The 18280-nt window shown below is 37.7% G+C and overlaps 1 protein-coding gene across 1 annotated transcript; it reads right to left on the bottom strand.

Moving 5' to 3' along the window:
• Positions 1 to 1255: 1255 nt before the first annotated feature.
• Positions 1256 to 2510, bottom strand: LOC103079958 (abhydrolase domain-containing protein 12B-like). Its single transcript, XM_082931172.1, is given in 4 exon segments — positions 1256 to 1325; positions 1327 to 1510; positions 1513 to 1968; positions 2438 to 2510. Coding segments are annotated over 4 exon segments (783 nt in total).
• Positions 2511 to 18280: the final 15770 nt, after the last annotated feature.

The following is an 18280-nucleotide window of genomic DNA, read 5'->3' as shown; positions in this document are numbered from 1 at the left end:
CCATGCTACACAAAGACTGCCACACAAGCCACAGCACCAAACGGAAGGGGGAGGGTGGGGCATGGAGAGAAGGCAAAGAACTTGGTGTGAACATGCTAAATTTCAGAAAAAAATGTTCCCATAAATGGTTATTAAGAATCTCCTTAAAATAGTGTTTTACTGGACTGCTCAGGTGAAGCTAGGTTTTGCTGTAAGAACTACCCCTCAAATCTCCATGACTAATCCTGCTAGGGTGAATATTCGCTGCTGGTCTGAGCAGTAATCTAGGGCACTGCTGCTGGGGAAGGGGCTGAGCAATACAGCGTCTTTGATGCTGAGGCTCCAGAAGGTCGGTCCATGGGCTTCCTTGTCACTGTGGGAGGGAAGAGATGCCTGAGTGTCCTGTTCAGCTCTCTTGTTCTCCTGGACAAGACACATCACCTTCATCCATAGCCCACTGTCTAGAATTTGTCACTGGGTTCTGCCCAACCACAGTAGGACTGGGAGGTGCATGAGGACATGTAAAATGCTGGCTCAGCCACCATTCCTGCAACAATGGCAAGGAATACTACTTTTATCTATTTTTTTAAAGAGTCACACATAAGAATTTATGCCCATTTTATACAATAGCTACTTTTTCATCCCTTCCTAAGAGTGCTTTTCATTTTGTGTTTCATATTATATCTACACGTATGGCCTTTTATGACAAAAGGATCCATGATGGAAAATTCTAGTGATATCACTCATTGAGATACGTAAAAAAATTGTAATAAAATTGCAATGCATATGAAAGCACTAAACTGACATCTTTCATTTCAAATAATATAGAAAACAAGATACTAATGTATTCAGAAGGAACTTGATCCTGGAAAACAACTAAACACTGCGTATAATACACTTTTAATTGTACTTATGGGCTTGCACAAAGTAAGGGGAATGTCCAAGAGGCAAAAAATAATCTGAATGAAAACAAGAGCTGAAAAAAGCAAATGTCAACATGAATCCTATAAACAAGAGTTTAAGCATTGGGCCAACAACAAACTGACAGAGGAGAACTTGAAATATTTTTATTTATTTATTTTTTTCCCAGCATAGATACTTTCCTTTACTAAAAGGCAAGTGTCTTGTAGAAATGTCAGTAACTTCAGCTCACCCAAGCAGCCCAGTAGAGTTTTACACAAGAAATATACATCACAAGTGGCGTTTGGAGCAAGTCTTTGCTCTCGACTGTACTCATACCTCATGCCCACTGCTGGCTCAGGAAATATCATGGTTTTTAACAGTGTGGAGTTTTATAAAGGAAGTTTTGTTGGAAGCCAGGAGGAAAGATCACCATCTTCACCCTCTTTGTTCCTATATGCATTGTGTGAAATTTCATAGAGCTTTTTTCCAAATTCCAAAGACAACATTTTGTCATCCTCACCATGTATGATAAGAAGGGGAGAAGACAGGAATTTAACATTTTCATCATAGAGGGAGACTAGTTCCTCTTTCCTCAGGGCATCCATAACTGTGCTTAAAAATCCTGGAAGTTTCCGTAAATCTTCAACAAAGGATAATTGATACTTGCAACCCATATGTTGGTAAATGGAGCTTCCAGGATAATAGTATCAACTGGGAATCCTTCCCCTTCTAGAACTTTTGCAGCATTTGTTGTAAATCCTGTTCCCAGAGAGTGGCCCCAGAGACACACGGGGGTGGTACCACTTCTTGCCTTGGTCCACTTGTAGACACAAATAGCATCTGAAGTCAGCCCATCTTCCATCGGCTTACCCGTCGAGTCCCCAAACCCTCTATAGTCAACAGACGAGACATGAAAACCACCATCACTCAGCACCTTTACTATCTCAAGTCTATGAGGAGCTGTCCTGTGTTCTGCACTGCCATGAAGATAAACAATAATTGGGTTGCCATCATGGAGAGCTGCTTCATACCAGCTATGGCCCTTCCCCTTAGCATCCTCCCCCCGGCAGCTAGGAACTGTGTGCCAGATACCCAGAATCACCCTAGGTTCAACTTTGATGTAGAAGTTCACTGTGTGAGGAATCTTTAACTCCGGTTTCTTTAAATCCGCAAGAAATGGTGCTCTGAAAAGGTTGAAAATAATCAGCATGTTCATCAGAGGAGGGAAAATATGTTCTTTCTTTCTTTCTTTCTTTCTTTCTTTATTTTTTGCGGTATGCGGGCCTCTGACTGCCGTGGCCTCTCCCATTGCAGAGCACAGGTTCCGGATGTGCAGGCTCAGCGGCCATGGCTCACGGGCCCAGCTGCTCCACGGCATGTGGGATCTTCCCGGACTGGGGCACGAACCCGTGTCCCCTGCATTGGCAGGTGGACTCTCAACCACTGCGCCACCAGGGAAGCCCGAAAATATGTTTTTTTAAAGATTTACTTATAAAGCTGGTACACAGAGTGGAAGTTTTTCTTCTGAGTGTTGAACAGGAGTATGGGAAAGATCTCAGGTTCTGTGCAACCATGTACCACCACGCGGTCAAGCAGCCCTGCTCGTCTGTCTCCACACCGCATCGCATCCCGATCCACCACGGCCGCAGCCGCGGGAGCTGCTGCTGTGGCCCAGAGCTGCGCCCAGTCACCTGCCTCCCTGGTGGGGGCGGACTGAAATATTTTTAGAATAAACTAGAGTTTCTGAAAGTTGGCCAGAGTGGTCCCGCTTGGGTAATACTCTGATTCTAGACAGAAGAAAATGCTCCTGGAAGAAAACAGCCACATTTTTTGTCCCTGGATTTCCACCAATTAATTTCAACCAATGGGAGATCAGAATAAAAGATCCTAAACACACAGGAAAAGAAACCACTATAAGAGAGTCACCAACAAATAACAGAGTTGGTTATCAGATACAGAATATAAAATAACTCTAACTGAAAATATTTGAAAAGATGTAGCACAAAATACAAATTTGTACAACTACAAACTCAAACAGTGCATTAAACATCCATCTCAGAGCTCATGAGAAACCTAGTGGATTGGCAGGTATATGTAAGGAAATAATCCAGAATGTAATAAAAAGTAACGAGATGATGGAAGAAAAGTTAAGAGATGAAACCCAAAGAGAAAGTCACACTGATATTTGAACAGGAGTTCAAGAGAGAGGAGAGCTGTGGCAATAATTGATTAGTTGAATGGCTGAGAATTTCCTAGAAATGATTAAAAAGTACAAACTCACAAGTACAGAAAGTATTATGTATGCCGTAAGACAAAGAAAGAAAAGGAAAGGAAAGGAAGAAAAAACAAGAAACCAGAAATTCTTTCTTAGACATATTTTAGTGAAACTATAGACAAAATAGCATAGAAAAGGCAAAGTTAATTGAAGCAGACCATGAGAAATGATAGCTCACTTACAAAGAAATGCCAGTGTGTTGAGCAACAGATTTACAACTGCAAAAATAGAAGCCAAAAAATGGTAGAGTAACATCTCCAAGAGATAGTTAAGGAATATCTGTGAACCTAGAATTGTATATCCAGCAAAATAACTTCTCAGACAAAGTGACATGAGGATATTCTCAGAGGAATACTAATAAACATTTTCTTTTAATTTATTTGTTGAACTTTAAGTTGAACTTTGTTGAACTTAACAAAGAAGAAAAGTGATCCCTAAAAAAAGGCAACACATTAGAAAATCTAAACAAACATTGTATATAAAGGAACATTAATGATAACAATTAGGGCAGAATTAAGAGGACTGAATTGAAATGTTGTCATTAGTAACAAGATGTGAGGAGTTAAAATATTATAAGTACCCATTAAAATTTCAAAATTAACCCCTAAAACAATAGAAATGAGAAATTGAGTAAATTAGTTCCAAGCCAGCTGATGGAAAATATGTAATAAAGAAAAAAAAATAAATTGGTTTTTAAAAAGGCAAAAAAAAGGTAATAAAATCATATCAAGGCAAAAAGAAATTTTTATATACATGGCTATATATTATTACATATATAGACATATATATGTGTGTGAATGTGTCATTAAAAATATTATATAAATGGTCTAACTTGAGGTTTAAAGCAATTTTTCAGATAGGGTGCAGGAAAAATTTATTTCTATAATATTTTTAAGTGACATAATTGAAGTATGAGCACATGGAACACCCAACGTTACGTACAAAAATATCAGAGCAGTACTGGTTAAATAGTCCAACTAGAAGCTACGCATACTCCCATTTCCTAAGAATGGATACATAAACTCGGGTAAAATGAGCAAATGCAATAACGTTGAGGAATCTCACAAACACAGTGTTCAAGTTCAGTAAACCAGGCACAAAATAGTACACATTTTGTTGTCCCCTTTATGTAAAATTCAATTACTGGCCAAACTAAAGTGTGAAGTCGTGATGGTAGTCAACCCTGGAGTATGGGTGGTAATTGAAATGGGGCACAGAGTGAATGCCTGGGATGCTGGAAACATTCTGTCTGTCTGCTTTTACTCTGTGTGGTGGTTGCTTGGGTGTGTTCAGTTTGTAAGAGCTTATCAAGCTTAAGATTTGACTGTATATGTGTTATACTTCAATAATATGTTTTCAAATGTCATGAGAGTTTGAAAAACTGTGTGTGTGTATAATCACATCAAAAAATAAAGCCCAGAAAATCTCAGATGTATATTAATATTAGATCTGTACAATATTGATATTGGACAAAAAGACATAGGACAAAGGCATCATTATGGGATAAACACATGGAGAGTCTAAAAAAAATGAAATAATGTAAATATAAAGCAAGTTGTAAGTGAAGCTGACAAACCCACATTCAAATCAGGAGTGCTCAACTGGTTTTTAAAGTATTGAAAGTTCAAAGTGATTAAAGTTTAGTTAGAAAGATATTTTGCATAAAAAAAATAATGTCTTGATTTGTTGGAATAATATAGATAGAGCCCTGCACCCATGTGACATTTACAAAATTTAACTTCTTATTACGCATAGGCAATATGTCAAGTGGCAAAAACTGAAATATTTTATATTAATTAGTCCATATTATAATTAAATTAGAATTTTATAAAACAGAGGATAAATGTAAAACCTCCATACAGTAAAAGGAAAACAATATTTTTAAATACTGCATAGATATAAGAAGAAATTATAGAAGAGATATGGGAACATATATATATGTATAACTGACTCATTCTGTTATAAAGCAGAAACTAACACACCATTGTAAGGCAATTATACCCCAATAAAGATGTTAAAAAAAAAAAAAAAAGAAGAAATTATAGTAGAAATGTAAAAACATACTTGTAACTAAAAAGTAATTAAAGTAGAATATACTTGTACTTGTGGAACTCAGCTAAAATGATGCTTAAAGGAAAACAAAAGCATTAAATACTACATGAGGAAGTAGGAATGAGGGAATGTTTGTGAACTAAGCATAAATTTAAGTTTAAAAAATAACAGAATAGCTATCAAAATAACTGATGATAGGGAAAAAATGGAGAATGTTAACTAACGAAACAGAAAACTAATCACAAAAGCGAAATCAAGAAAACAAAAAGCAAACCTCTACCAAGATGGATGGAGATGAAGGATGATGAGGAGTAGACTTAGGAGCAAAAATCACTGCTATGAAAAACGAAAAACGGAAATGGCATAGGACCATCAGATATTATTTTAATGAGATAATAAAAGCCAACATATTTGATAATTTTGTCAGAATAGAAAGATTTCTAGAAAAATATAACATCCTGGAAGTCTTATAATCATTAAAAAGCTGAATCAGTAGCTACAAGTCAACCCATGAAGAAAACATTAGTATCAAATGTTTTAAAACTGAATTCCACTACCTTTCAAGGGACAGATTACTGTAATATTGGTCAACCTCTCCCAATAAATCAAAAAAACAGCAATTCACTCCATGAGAGCACTAAAAACTCAGTGTCAAAGCAGACAAGGTGAGTTAGAGAACAGAAAATTTCAGAATGAATACTATTTATGTTCCTATATTTTTCAAAGTACATAGAAGAACCCAAATACTATTAATGTTGATATTTATAGATAATCCTTATTGATCACATATTGTGTGCTAACGCCATTCTAAGTGCTTTATATGCTATGTCATTCAGTGTCACAACAGTGAATGGGATAGGTGTGGCCCTCAGTTTAGAGACCAGAGGTATGAGGATCAGGGCAAGTACATGTCCTGCTTCAGGCTACAAGGGGCACAAGTGGAACATGAGTTAAAATGTGGTCTAACTCACAGTCCACACTCAGCATGACACTCCCAGGTGGTTGCTCAACTTTTGTCCTTCTAAAGCAACTTATAGTAATAGATTTTAGAGTAGAGCCAGACATTCCCACCATTTATACTGATGGAAAGGAAACATAGCCATGTTTTACCCAAAATAATGGATATATTTTTTAATTCTTTTTCTTTAAACATGCTAGTTTATAGTCACTTGCTGGTTTCTTTATTTTTCAACAGTTTTTTGGTCTTCATCGAGATGGAATATTATATTAACATATTTTTCCACATAAGATCTGAACAGAGATTGATATAAAAATTTACATTGCTCTAGAAAGCAGATGCAATGATTACATTAAGGGAATGATTTGCTCATGAATGTGACATTCTTATAGTGGTCTATACACAACCACCATAAGCAAATGTTTGTGCAAATGACTTGAACAGCAAAATCTGATATATCAAACAGTACTCTTTAGATCTTGTAATGCATCTGTCAAATCACTTCATCTATTGTTAGAATATCTTTGATTCTATAAAACTCCAGGAATGGTAATTGAGAGAGAGAGAGAGAGAGAGAGAGAGAGAGAGAGAGAATCACAGGTAAGGACAATTGGCATTATAACCATGCAGACATATTTGTCCTGTAAAAAGTAGATTTGTACTGATTTCCTATTAGATCTGTAAAACTACATGGTTCAATTTTGAAAGATATTTGAATTATGTATTGCTCTCATGCCATTTTCAGGTGATCACACTGAAACAAAATAGAAGGCATTAAGCCTAGCATCTCTTCTGTAAAATTGAATTACTTTTCTGAAATCATTGCAATGGTAAAGTCCTTTTTTTTCCATTTTTGGACTTTTCATTTTATAGTGAATGTTTCTCTGTGTGTGTCATGGAATTACTACATTAAAATCCAGTGAACATAGCAAGCAGTGATGAGGAATCAAACCAGTGTATAGTCTGATTTCATACATTTTAAAGGAAGTACATTTTTCTACCTTTGAACAGTATATGGAGCTAAAGAAGAGGTATGTCCTCATTTGTATCAGTGAAGATGAAGAACAATTAAACAGTTGTGCTAAATAATATAAGCAGATTTCCATCAGTTATGTTCACATAGAAACTTAGGGAGATTTTCATAGACGAAGTTAAATTTTCACTTCCTACTATTTTTGAACAAAATTATCTCCAAGTTTTTATTGTAGTACTTAGTTTTGTACTTGAATGTCAGTGATCAGTAGCTGGTATGTTTTTACTCCTTCCCAAGCTAGGAAAATAACAAGTCTTCTAAAAGAGAAATGGGAAGGGTTACAGTAGCACATGATGCTCCTATGATATTCTACTAAAAGTAGCCTGTGCAAAGAACTCTGTCCATTTCCAAATGTACAGGCTCAAGCCAGGCTCTTATCTGAAGGTCATCCATAGGACCTGTACTGAATTCTACACTCTGAAAGTATCTCTCATAAATAACCACAAAAAGGATTTATGTTACCTTAAACTCTCTCATCACTGACCACCAAAATATATAAAAACACACATTAATGATTTATGTGCCCCAAATCTCCTTGGCAGGAAAAAAATAAGAGAACAAAAATCAGACAGAAAACTCATACTATTTTCCTTTAGCAGGTATGCTCAATAGGCCAGGAAGGGGAAGAGCTACACTAGAAAAGTACTTGTATTAATGTAAGTCAAAACACCTCAGACCTGAGAACTTAAATTTCTGTTTTCTGAATCCCAAACCGAATGTTTTATTTCTGCATTCTAAATCCCATATACTAAATATTTGAGAAAAAGGTGACATCCACTTGATTACATTAGCTTTTTTGCTACACACAATGGGAGAACAATAGAAAATTCTGTCATTCATTCAATAAACAAAACTTTATTTAGTACCATCTCAATGCCAGGCACTATAGACTGTGAAGTTTAATAGTGAGTGAAGGACATTGATAGTTAAAAAGGTGATTGCAATATAGTTGGTTCACAATCTTATCTTAGTTTCAGGTGTACAACATGGTGATTCAAGATTTTTATAGACTATACTCCATCTAAAGTTATTATAAAATAATGGCTATATCTCCCTGTACTTCACAGTATACCCTTGTATCTTATTTATTTTATACATAGTAGTTTGTGTCTCTTAATCCCCTACCCCATCTTGCCCCTCCCCCCCACTGCTCACTGGTAACCACCAGTTTGTTCTCTATATATGTGAGTCTGTTTCTGTTCTGTTATATACATTTATTTTAGTTTTGTAGATTCCACATATAAGTCTGTCTGACTTATTTCATTAAAAAAAGAAGGTGATTTGAATAAAGTGTGATGATCACTTTCCCAGAGTATATGAACAGAGCACAAAGAAAGGTTGGGCTTAGGCATTGTAGAAAAAGCTTCCAGAAGGTTCTGAGGAAATGGGGATGAGCAGAAGGTAGAACTACCATGACCCTCCCCATGCCAGTGATGGATAATTTTATGTGTCAGCTTGACTGGGCTAAGAGTTGCCCAGATAGCTGGTGAAGCATTTTTTCTGGGTGTGTTTGTGAGAGTGATTCCAGAGGTATTAGCATTTGAATCATTAGGTTGAATAAAGTCATCACTTACCAATGCAGGTAGCCAATATCCCATTCATTAAGGGCCTGAAGAGAAGAAAAAGCAGAGGAAAGCCAGATTTGTTCTCTGCATGAGCTGGGCATCCCGCTTCTCCTGTGCTCAGGACAGGAGTGCTCCTGGGTCTTGGGACTTTGGACTGGCACTGGTTCTCAGGCTTTCATGTTTGGGCTTGAACTACACCATAACCCTTCTGGGCTTCCTGCTTGCAGATGGCAGATTGTGGGACTTAGCCTCCATAGTCATTCATAGCCTTACAATAAATCCTTTTCTATGTATCTATATATGTCCTATTGGTTTGTTTTCTCCAGAGAACCTTGATCAGTACATCCCCAAAGGAGAGCCACCAACTGAGGGCTGCTGGAAAGAGAACACACCAGGAACAGGTAGCTCAAAGGAAACAAATGTGGTCACAGGAAGTGTGAGAGAGGGAGCAGACCCCATCACATGGAGTCTCTTAGCCAACCTTGGAACTGAGTCTGAGGAAAACAATTTGCCAATTAAGTGTTTAAACAAGGACACTTATGATCTAGAAGTGTCCCTGTGGCTAAGATTTGGAAAATTTATTAAAGGAGACAAGGAGAGTGGCTACAAGTCACAGATATGGGAAGGGCGGGATGGTGAATGCCTAAGGAAGAAGATATGCTTCCAGTTGTGAATGTGTGATTCAGATAAGAGAGAATAAATTGCTGGTGGTCTGTGCTGCATGTGAGGCCCACAGGGGAGTGGGTGGGAGGAGGGTTTGATAACAAGGACGGATGCTTCCTAAGGGGATGAATCGCTGCATTAGTCAGAGTTCTCCAGAGAAACAAACCAATAGGATATGCATATATGTAGAGAGATTACTTGTAAGAAATTGGCTCAGGTAATTGTGGGGGTTGAAATGTTCAAATCTGCAGTGTAGGCTGGCAGGCTGGAGACCCAGGAGGGACTCTGATGCAGATGACTTCTGAATGCAGTCTGCAGAGGAATTCCTTGTGCTTGAGGCAGCCAGTGTTTTTGTTCTATTCTAGCCTTCAACTGTCTGGATGATCCCTACACACATTATAGAGAACAATCAGCTCAAGGTTAACAAATTTAAATACATAAATCTCATCCCAAAACACCCTTTCAGTTGACACATAAAATTAACCATCATGAGGCCACACTTTGTCAACTTGGCACTCATATGCATCTCCTTAAACCATACTTAATCTCCAAATAAAGACAATAACAAAGTCATAATTTCAGCTAACATGATACAACTGTACTACATACACCTGAAAATGTACTAACACTTTCCCAGAGGAGGACAAAAAGTCCTTGAATGATGTTTATTCTTCTCCTTGATATTTCAAAACTACAATACTATGATGGAAACCTTACAATACTTAAATACTATGATATAAAAATCAATATATCTTATGTTCCTCAATAACGGGTTAAAGAAGGAAGAAAGCCAAGATGCTTAACACACACACACACACACACACACTCATAACAAAATAAGGATGAAACACTCATGACAGCTATGGTCCTCATTTCTGAAGCAGGTCATGTGCTGGAGCTGGTATTTATAACTATTTTCCTCTACTAATTCACTTTGCTTCAATAAGCACCTCAGCTGGTCATGGTTATTTGCCTGGTGGGGTGACCCAAGCCTTCATTCCTGAGGTGTCTGGGCCATTAGTAGTCCTGCCTGGATTGGGTTTTTGTAGTTTTCCAATGACCTTAACCACAGGGCATGGTAATACTAAGAAACACCCTAGGGATCTCTTGTATTCCAGACATACTTTTCATTACCTCCATTGTGGAGTAGACCTCCAATTTCCCCTTGGAAGACAGGATCAGTCATCCCAGCCAGCAGAGTATCTACTGCCTTTTTTGCCTGTTGATTCACAGGCATGAGGAATCCAAGGTGGCTGGGGAGAAGTCTTCACTTGTGGTTCAACTGAGCCTTTATCATGTCTCCTTCCCTTTTGTAACAAAGACATCTAGGCCATCAGAATATAAGGTAATGGGAAGAGGAAGCAATGATTGTTCTAGTAGGTGAACAGGGGTATAGCGAGTAGTGCCACTCCCATTTCCACCCCTTGACCCCTGGACCCATCAATCCTGGCCATTGGAGAAGTAACACTGTAATTTGGATGCTGATTCAGAGCATATACAGTCTCCTGGAGAAACTTTCCCCATTTATGCAAAGTATTTCCACCAGCTGAGATTGTAAATGAGTCTTCAAAAGGCCAATTTACTTTCTCTCAAGACAGCTCCTTCAGGATAGGGAGAAATATGGTAAGACCAGTGAATTCTAGGAGCAGAGGCTCATTGCTGCTCCTCATTTCCTATGAAGTTAGTTCCTTTATCAGAAACAGTGCAGGGTGGAATATAATGATGGTGGATAAGCATTCTGTAAGTTCACAGACAGTAGTGTTAACAGAAGCATTGTGTGCAAGGAAGGAAAATTCATATCCAGAGGGTCTATTCCAAGAAGAACAAAATGTTGCCTGTTTCTTGATGGAAGTTGTCCAATGTAGCCAACTTGCTACCAGGTAGCTGGCTGATCATCCTGGGAAATGGCACCATATGGAGGTCTCACTGTTGGTCTCTGCTGCTGGCAGATTAGGCACCCAGCAGTGGCCATGGCCAGTGCAGCCTTGGTGAGTGGCAGTCCACATTGCTGAGTCTGTGCTTAATCTCCATGTCTGCCACCAGGGCCACTTTGTTCATGAGCCCACTGGGTGATGACAGGGGTGGCTGGGAAAAGAGGAGGCTCATATCCACAAAACGGTCATACCGTTCACTTGATTATTAAAATCCTCCTCTGTTGAGGTCACCCTTTGGTGAACATTGACAGGAAACAAACATCTTTACATTTTTGTCTACTCAGATCTATCCACATACCTCTTCCTTGTCACCAGTTTTCCAATCATGTTCTTTCCATGGCTGTTTCCTTGACTATCCAGACAAGCCATTGGTCATAGTCTATGAATCAGTATATAACTGTGTATCTGTTCATCTTTCCTTCCAAACAAAATGAACAATCAGTTTCAGGGCTTGATGTCCTGTCCATTGGGAGGATTTCCCTTCACCACTCTACTTCAAGATTGTCCCAGTAAGTGGTCATAATGCTACAGCTGTCCCCTTTTCAGTAGTTCTGGCATATGGTATACAGAACCATCTGTAAACAAGGCCTGGGTCTTCTTTTCCTCTGTCAGTGGAGGGAGCTCCCCATGAATCACTAGGTGCAGGTTGGGAGAGAGAAAGCAGTATAACAGGAGTGGGGTCCATGGGCCTTTAGGCCACTTCTTCAGGTAACTTGCTTGTGCCTTCAGGCTCTGTTCAAGCCTGATTTCATACACACCACTCCCATTTGGTGATAGAAGACTGCTATCACCCCCACCTTCATGGCTTTTTGGGTCAGATAACACCAAGCTCGTGGTGGGCAGCTCAGGTCATGTGGTGACCTGGTGGCTTATGGTTAAGCATTCAGCCTCTACTGAGGCTGAGTAGCACACCCCAAACTGTGTCTTAAAAAGAGGGTATTTATCTGTGGAGAATGGCAGGGCTTAGATCCAAACTCAGAACAACCTGTGCTGTGATTCAGCTACTGGAGACAAAGGCTCCAAACAGCATCCCTACCTGCCACTGACACTCCAGGCACTTTTAACTCTACTGATCCTGTAACCCAAGAAGCAGAGACGCTTGCATGGCAGCCTGGGCCTACTGCAGAGCCTACTCTTGTTTTGAGACTTACTCAAAATTAGTAACTTTTACCTAGTGAGATGAAAGAGCTGGGGTAACACACCTAAATGAGAAATATGTTGCCTCCAAAATCCAAGTAGACCCACTAGGTATTATATCTCCTTTTGGCTTTGGAAGGGCCTTTTGAAACAACTACCCTTTCACTTTAAAAGGGATATTGTGACATGCTCCACCTTAGTTTTGGTACCAAAATCTGGTCTGTATTAGTGCAAGTTCTCCAGAGAAACAGAATCAGTGGAATCTAACTCTATCTATCTATCTATCTATCTATCTATCTATCTATCTATCTATTTATCTATCTTTCTATCTAGAGATATAGATATAGATATAGATAGATATATCTATACCACTATCTCTATCTCTATCTCTATATCTGCCTCTAGATAGATAAGTAGTGAGAATAAGAAATTGGCTTGCACAGTTATGGGGTTGGGAGAATCCAAAAAATGTAGTATGTTTCATCAGGCTGGAAACCCAGGAAAGCTCATAGTACAATTCCAGTCTGAAGGCCAACAAGCTGGTGACCTAGGAAAGCAGATGGTGTAGGTGAAGTGTGAAGGCACACTACTGGAGATCTCCCTTTGTTTAAGAAACCCAGACTTTTTGTGCTCTTCAGGCCTTCAACTGACTGGATGAAGCCCACCCACATTAAAAAGGCAATCTGCATTACTCAGCATTCATTGATTTAAATGTCAACCTCATTCAAAAATACCCTATAAGTTGACACATAAGTATAACCATCTTAATAGTCAACCTTCATGAAGAGTTTTAGGGATTCAGAAAATTCCATTTATTAAAATAGAATTACGTATTTTATGTGCAAATCTCAAACTTGTCATGCTGGAAATATTCCTTCTGGTGAATTCCTATAACAATATTAAACATTATTTGAGTGAAAATTTTTTCATTATTTAAATTTTATGTCTAGTTCTTCAGTTGTTTCTAACAAATGTCAGGCCTTTATAAGCCATAAAAATGCATTAATTATATGTTTCTTTTCTTTCATTTTCCTCTTCCTTCCTTTCTTTCTTTCTTCCTTCCTTCCTTCCTTCCTTCCTTCCTTCCTTTCTTTCTTTCTTTTTCTGAAAGTATTCTTAAAGATAATTTAGATCCTTTCTAATTAAAGTGACACTCTTGGCCCTGAAGCACTAGCATTTTCTGGGAACTTGTTAGAAATGCAAAATCTCAAGCCCCTCCCCAGACTGAATGTATAGAGTCTGCATTTTAATAAGATTCCCCAGGAGATTTATGTACACCTTAAAATTTGAAAAAATAAACATCACTGGATTAGTTTAGCAGTTCTAAAGAATGCCTATCTCTGGGTTCTGGGCAAGACCCAAATGAAGCAGGGGAGAAGGGGAATGATTGATAGACATTGTTTTGTTTTGTTTTAGTTTTAATAAATTTAAAGTTTCCCAGGTGATGCCACTAGGATTGAGAACCAGTGATGTAGTAAATTCTTCATTTTAGAGACAAAGAAACAGAATTTGTGACTTTTCAAAATATTCACTGGTATTTATGTCAGAACCAGAACTAGGCTTAATTCAACGTGTTGTAGGTAAATTCTGACTGATTGAGAGAGAAAAGGATAGATGGAGAGAGAGAGAGAGAGAGAGAGAGAGATTGATTTAAGTGAAATAAGGCCAGGATGAGAAGTTCTATGAAAACAGAGAATTAAAAATAGAAAATTATTTTACAAGTACCCAGAATGGCATCATGATATCCAAACAAAATTCAGTTCCTACTGTACTAGAGACAAAGATGAGTAATTAGGTCAAGAATCCCCTCACAAAAAGGGTTTTATATATTTTGAATTCTTATAACTACATGCAAAATTAAAGTATCATAGAATTGCCTTGTCCATTCATAAGATTATACATAAAATGGAACTTCAGCATTGGATAAGTATCTTATAGGTAAAACATATATCTAATATCAACTAAATAGATAGTTTTGCTCCTTAAGTTTTGAAGCCTAGGGTTCTGAAGAAGGAATCATCCCTTCTACACTTGTACTTTGCCTTAAATTTCATTCTAAACCCATTTATTACCTCAATTGATATAATTCATGTCAACATAAATGTTTCTGGTTTCAGTTTATGTAGCTCAACATCACAATATAATTTCTTGATCTTTATTTCATTTTAGAAGAGACTGAGGAGGGGATTTATATGTACATATTTTTAGAAAGAGTGCTTCAGAGGCTGAACACCCCTCTTTCTCCATGTGAGGCCCCTGTATGAATAGAAGAGTGGTCACACAGCAACACATACAGAGCTTTATTTTCCTGTTTCTCATAAGTGATGTCTTGTCCACAGGTGCATTTCCAAGCATTATTCTTTCATCAGCAGAATGACTTATTTTTATAACAAGCCCTTTTCTCTTGCAAAAGTTGAATAAAAACATGTTATTCCTTTTAGCAGAAGTGCCTTCTTCCCCACTGCCTGCAAAATGTAAATTATTACTAATGCAACTTTCCCACCAGATAAATATTGCCTTGGGTGTATGAAATATCATCATTTGAAAATTAAAATCCACACAAATATGCTAGAGCTAAATAACCTAGAGTCTAGATTTAAGTCAAGAAAGGATTGTGTTTAAATAATGGTTTTAAAATTTTCAACTATTTCTTTAGTAGGTATTTTGCCAGGATTATAACAAACCACTCCAAGGAGCTTATATGAGACTAGAGCTTAAGCAAGTGAATACTGGAAGATTCAGTTATCCACATTAAACTACTCCTGTTGCTCTGTGCAAACCCTTGTAACATAATTTTAAATCTAGATTACATTATTGAATACATAAACTAACACTTTCAAATGTACATCATTCGTAATCTAGATAAACAAGTCATAACTTTTTCATCCTGTAATTTGAACACATCTCACATTAATTTACAGTTTTTGAGAAAGTAAGAAAGGAAGTAAAGAAAGAGGGTAAAAGACAGGCCTTGAAATCAGACAGAACTGGATGTAAACCTTGCTTTTGCCTCTTATTTGCTGAGTGATCCTACATGTTAGTTTATTTCTTTGAGCCTCTATTTCCACAATTGCCAAATATTGTAATAACACCTGTGACCTAATGGTATAGCAGGTCTAGAGAACCTGGATTGCCATAGGTGCATAATAAGTGATAACTTGTTGATTCTTAATAAAGTGCACTGACATGCTGAAAGCTATAGGAAACAAGCATATGTGAGAGAAGGAACAAAATAGGGAAGAATATGATGATTCTGTATGCCTGATAGGGCAGAGTAAAGAGAAGTGGGTATAGAGTTTATAGAAAGTACTGAGGGGTTCAAAATATGTTTGGTCTATTTTACCATTTGTGGTAAAAAATGGTAAAATGACTGAATATTTCTCAACCTTACTTCTCTTCATATTTACCTAGAGATTTAAAAAAAGTGAAGGTGCCTATACCTCCACATTAACCTGCTAAATCCTGTGTTTTGATGTTGGCAAGAAGTAGTAACATTCAAGTAAATAGATACATATTGACAGTGTATAGTAACATCTCAGAACACTGGACTTAGAAAGATATTAAAAGTTCCGGAGAGAGAGGGAGGGAGACGTAAGAGGGAAGAGATATGGGAACATATGTATATGTGTAACTGATTCACTTTGTTATGAAGCAGAAACTAACACACCATTGTATTGCAATTATACTCCAATAAAGATGTAAAAAAATAAAGTTCTGGAGAGAAAGAAAGATCAAATAAAAGGCTCAGGGAACAGAATGCATCAGACTTCTAGCAGCAACCTTGGAAACCAGAAGTCAGTGGAGCAGTGCCTTCAAATATAGACAGAAAATGATTTACAACTTAGATTCCTAGTCAAACTCAGCCACGCGTGAGCATAGAATAAGGGAGTTGTCCAATATGTAAGATCTCTAAACATTTCCTTCCCTTCCTTCCTTCCTTTTCTAGAAAGCTACTTGAGATGTTTTCCCCCAAAGGAAGGAATGTACCAGGAAAGAGGAAGACTTGCTGCACCAAAAAAATAGGTACTCAACACAGGAGATAAGCAAAGGGAATGTTGGGAAAACAATGAGAAAGGAGCATGAGAGGTAACTTTGCACCAGGCAGAGGGGACCTTCAGTCCAAGAGCAGTTAGTTCAGGAGAAAGGGTGAGGCCTGTCATCACCACAGCCTCTGTCCTTGGATGATCGTTTTGACTTGATGAAACTATGGGAGGATACGCTCCACCCAAACTAAAACAAGAAAGGAGAAAACTTCACGTACAAGAAAAACGGTATGCAACGTAGGATGACAGTAGTCAAGGGAACTCAAACGTAGACAGCTGGGAGCAAACCTAGAGCATAGAAAACTTCACGTACAAGAAATAAGGTATGCAACGTAGGATGACAGTAGTCAAGGGAACTCAAACGTAGACAGCTGGGAGCAAACCTAGAGAACTCAGGAGAAGAAAGGTCTCCAGGAGGAAGACCGCCAAGGAAAGTTTGTAATTCACGGTTTCTTGAACTTTATTATTTTGGGAAAACTGTACTGAGAGGATAATAGAAGATTTTGGAAGATGTAATATGTACAAAGAAGCCTAAGCAAATAAAATAGATAAGGAAATACTTAACTTCAGGACAAATTGAAAACAAGGTAAATGTGATCTTTTTATGACACAATGGCAAGTTTTAATAATATAAACACTGAACACTGCTTTAACCCCCAGATTTAATGGAATTATAATAGGAGAAGGAGGGAGGCAGATAAAGGTTTTGGCAATGCAAGAGAGCTAATCCTTCATTTACCCTAACAGGGCATCAGTAGATAATAACATCTAAAATTAATAAATCCAATGAGACAGTAATGTATTTATAACATATATAATTATGAGGCCTAAACAACCAGAGTTGAGCTGAGAGGTGACTTTTGGAGAGGAAGACATAGGAACAGGAAGTGATGCAGTAGAAAACCCTTTAGCTATAGCCCATTATGTTTACTAATTTAACTTTGTAAGTTATTGCTTACATGTACTGCTTTGATGAAATAAAATTCAGTGAAAATATCCATAATGCAGGTTTTAAGCCTCTTAGATGTTATCGGGCTGACTTCTCTGAGTAATGACAATCTGTTTCAGTGATGCCCAATTGTGTTTGTACTTTGACCCTTGTGCAGCAATGTCACCCTCACAAATAGGGTGGGTATTTACCGTGCATGAAACCCTGCTGCTTGGCAGCCTTGTTCCACCACATAAATTCAGATGGAAACACAGAGGATGAGGCATTGTTGAATTCATCTGTAGATAAAGACATTCTTTCTTTGTTCTGCAAACAGGAGGCTGGCTGCCTAGCAACCATTATCCTGCAAGCTGAGGAGAGGCTAGACCCCATATTTCCCTTTTTGAACCTAGTATGAAATCCAGCATAACAAAAATTAGAATCTATATCCCTGTTTAGTTTGGAATTATTTTACTCCTATCAAATCTGACTTTCTTACAAATCAAAGCTACAGGAAAAAAAGAAAAATACATGTAAAGAGAAACAAGTGCATTAAATTACCTGCAGTGTGTAAACATTATTTTTCTTTCTAACTGGTTTAATCATTTCAAAATAATATGTGTAAATCCAGTGCTAAACAATAAGCTAAAGATGGAAAGCATGCATGGTTTTGGAAGTTGAAGTTGAGTGAATTCCATTATGTTTCATTGCATTTTGCTTCACTGCATTATCCTTTCCACTTGAGTAAACGTACTGTACTCCATTTGGACTTAGTCATGCTGCACTTTGCCTGTCAGAAAATTTGCATTT

This window comes from Lipotes vexillifer, unplaced genomic scaffold, assembly GCF_000442215.2.
Source record: "Lipotes vexillifer unplaced genomic scaffold, Lipotes_vexillifer_v1.1 scaffold936, whole genome shotgun sequence".
Lineage (NCBI taxonomy): Eukaryota > Metazoa > Chordata > Mammalia > Artiodactyla > Lipotidae > Lipotes > Lipotes vexillifer.
Note: the sequence above shows the minus strand (reverse complement) of the source record. Positions and strands in the feature narration are given on the sequence as shown.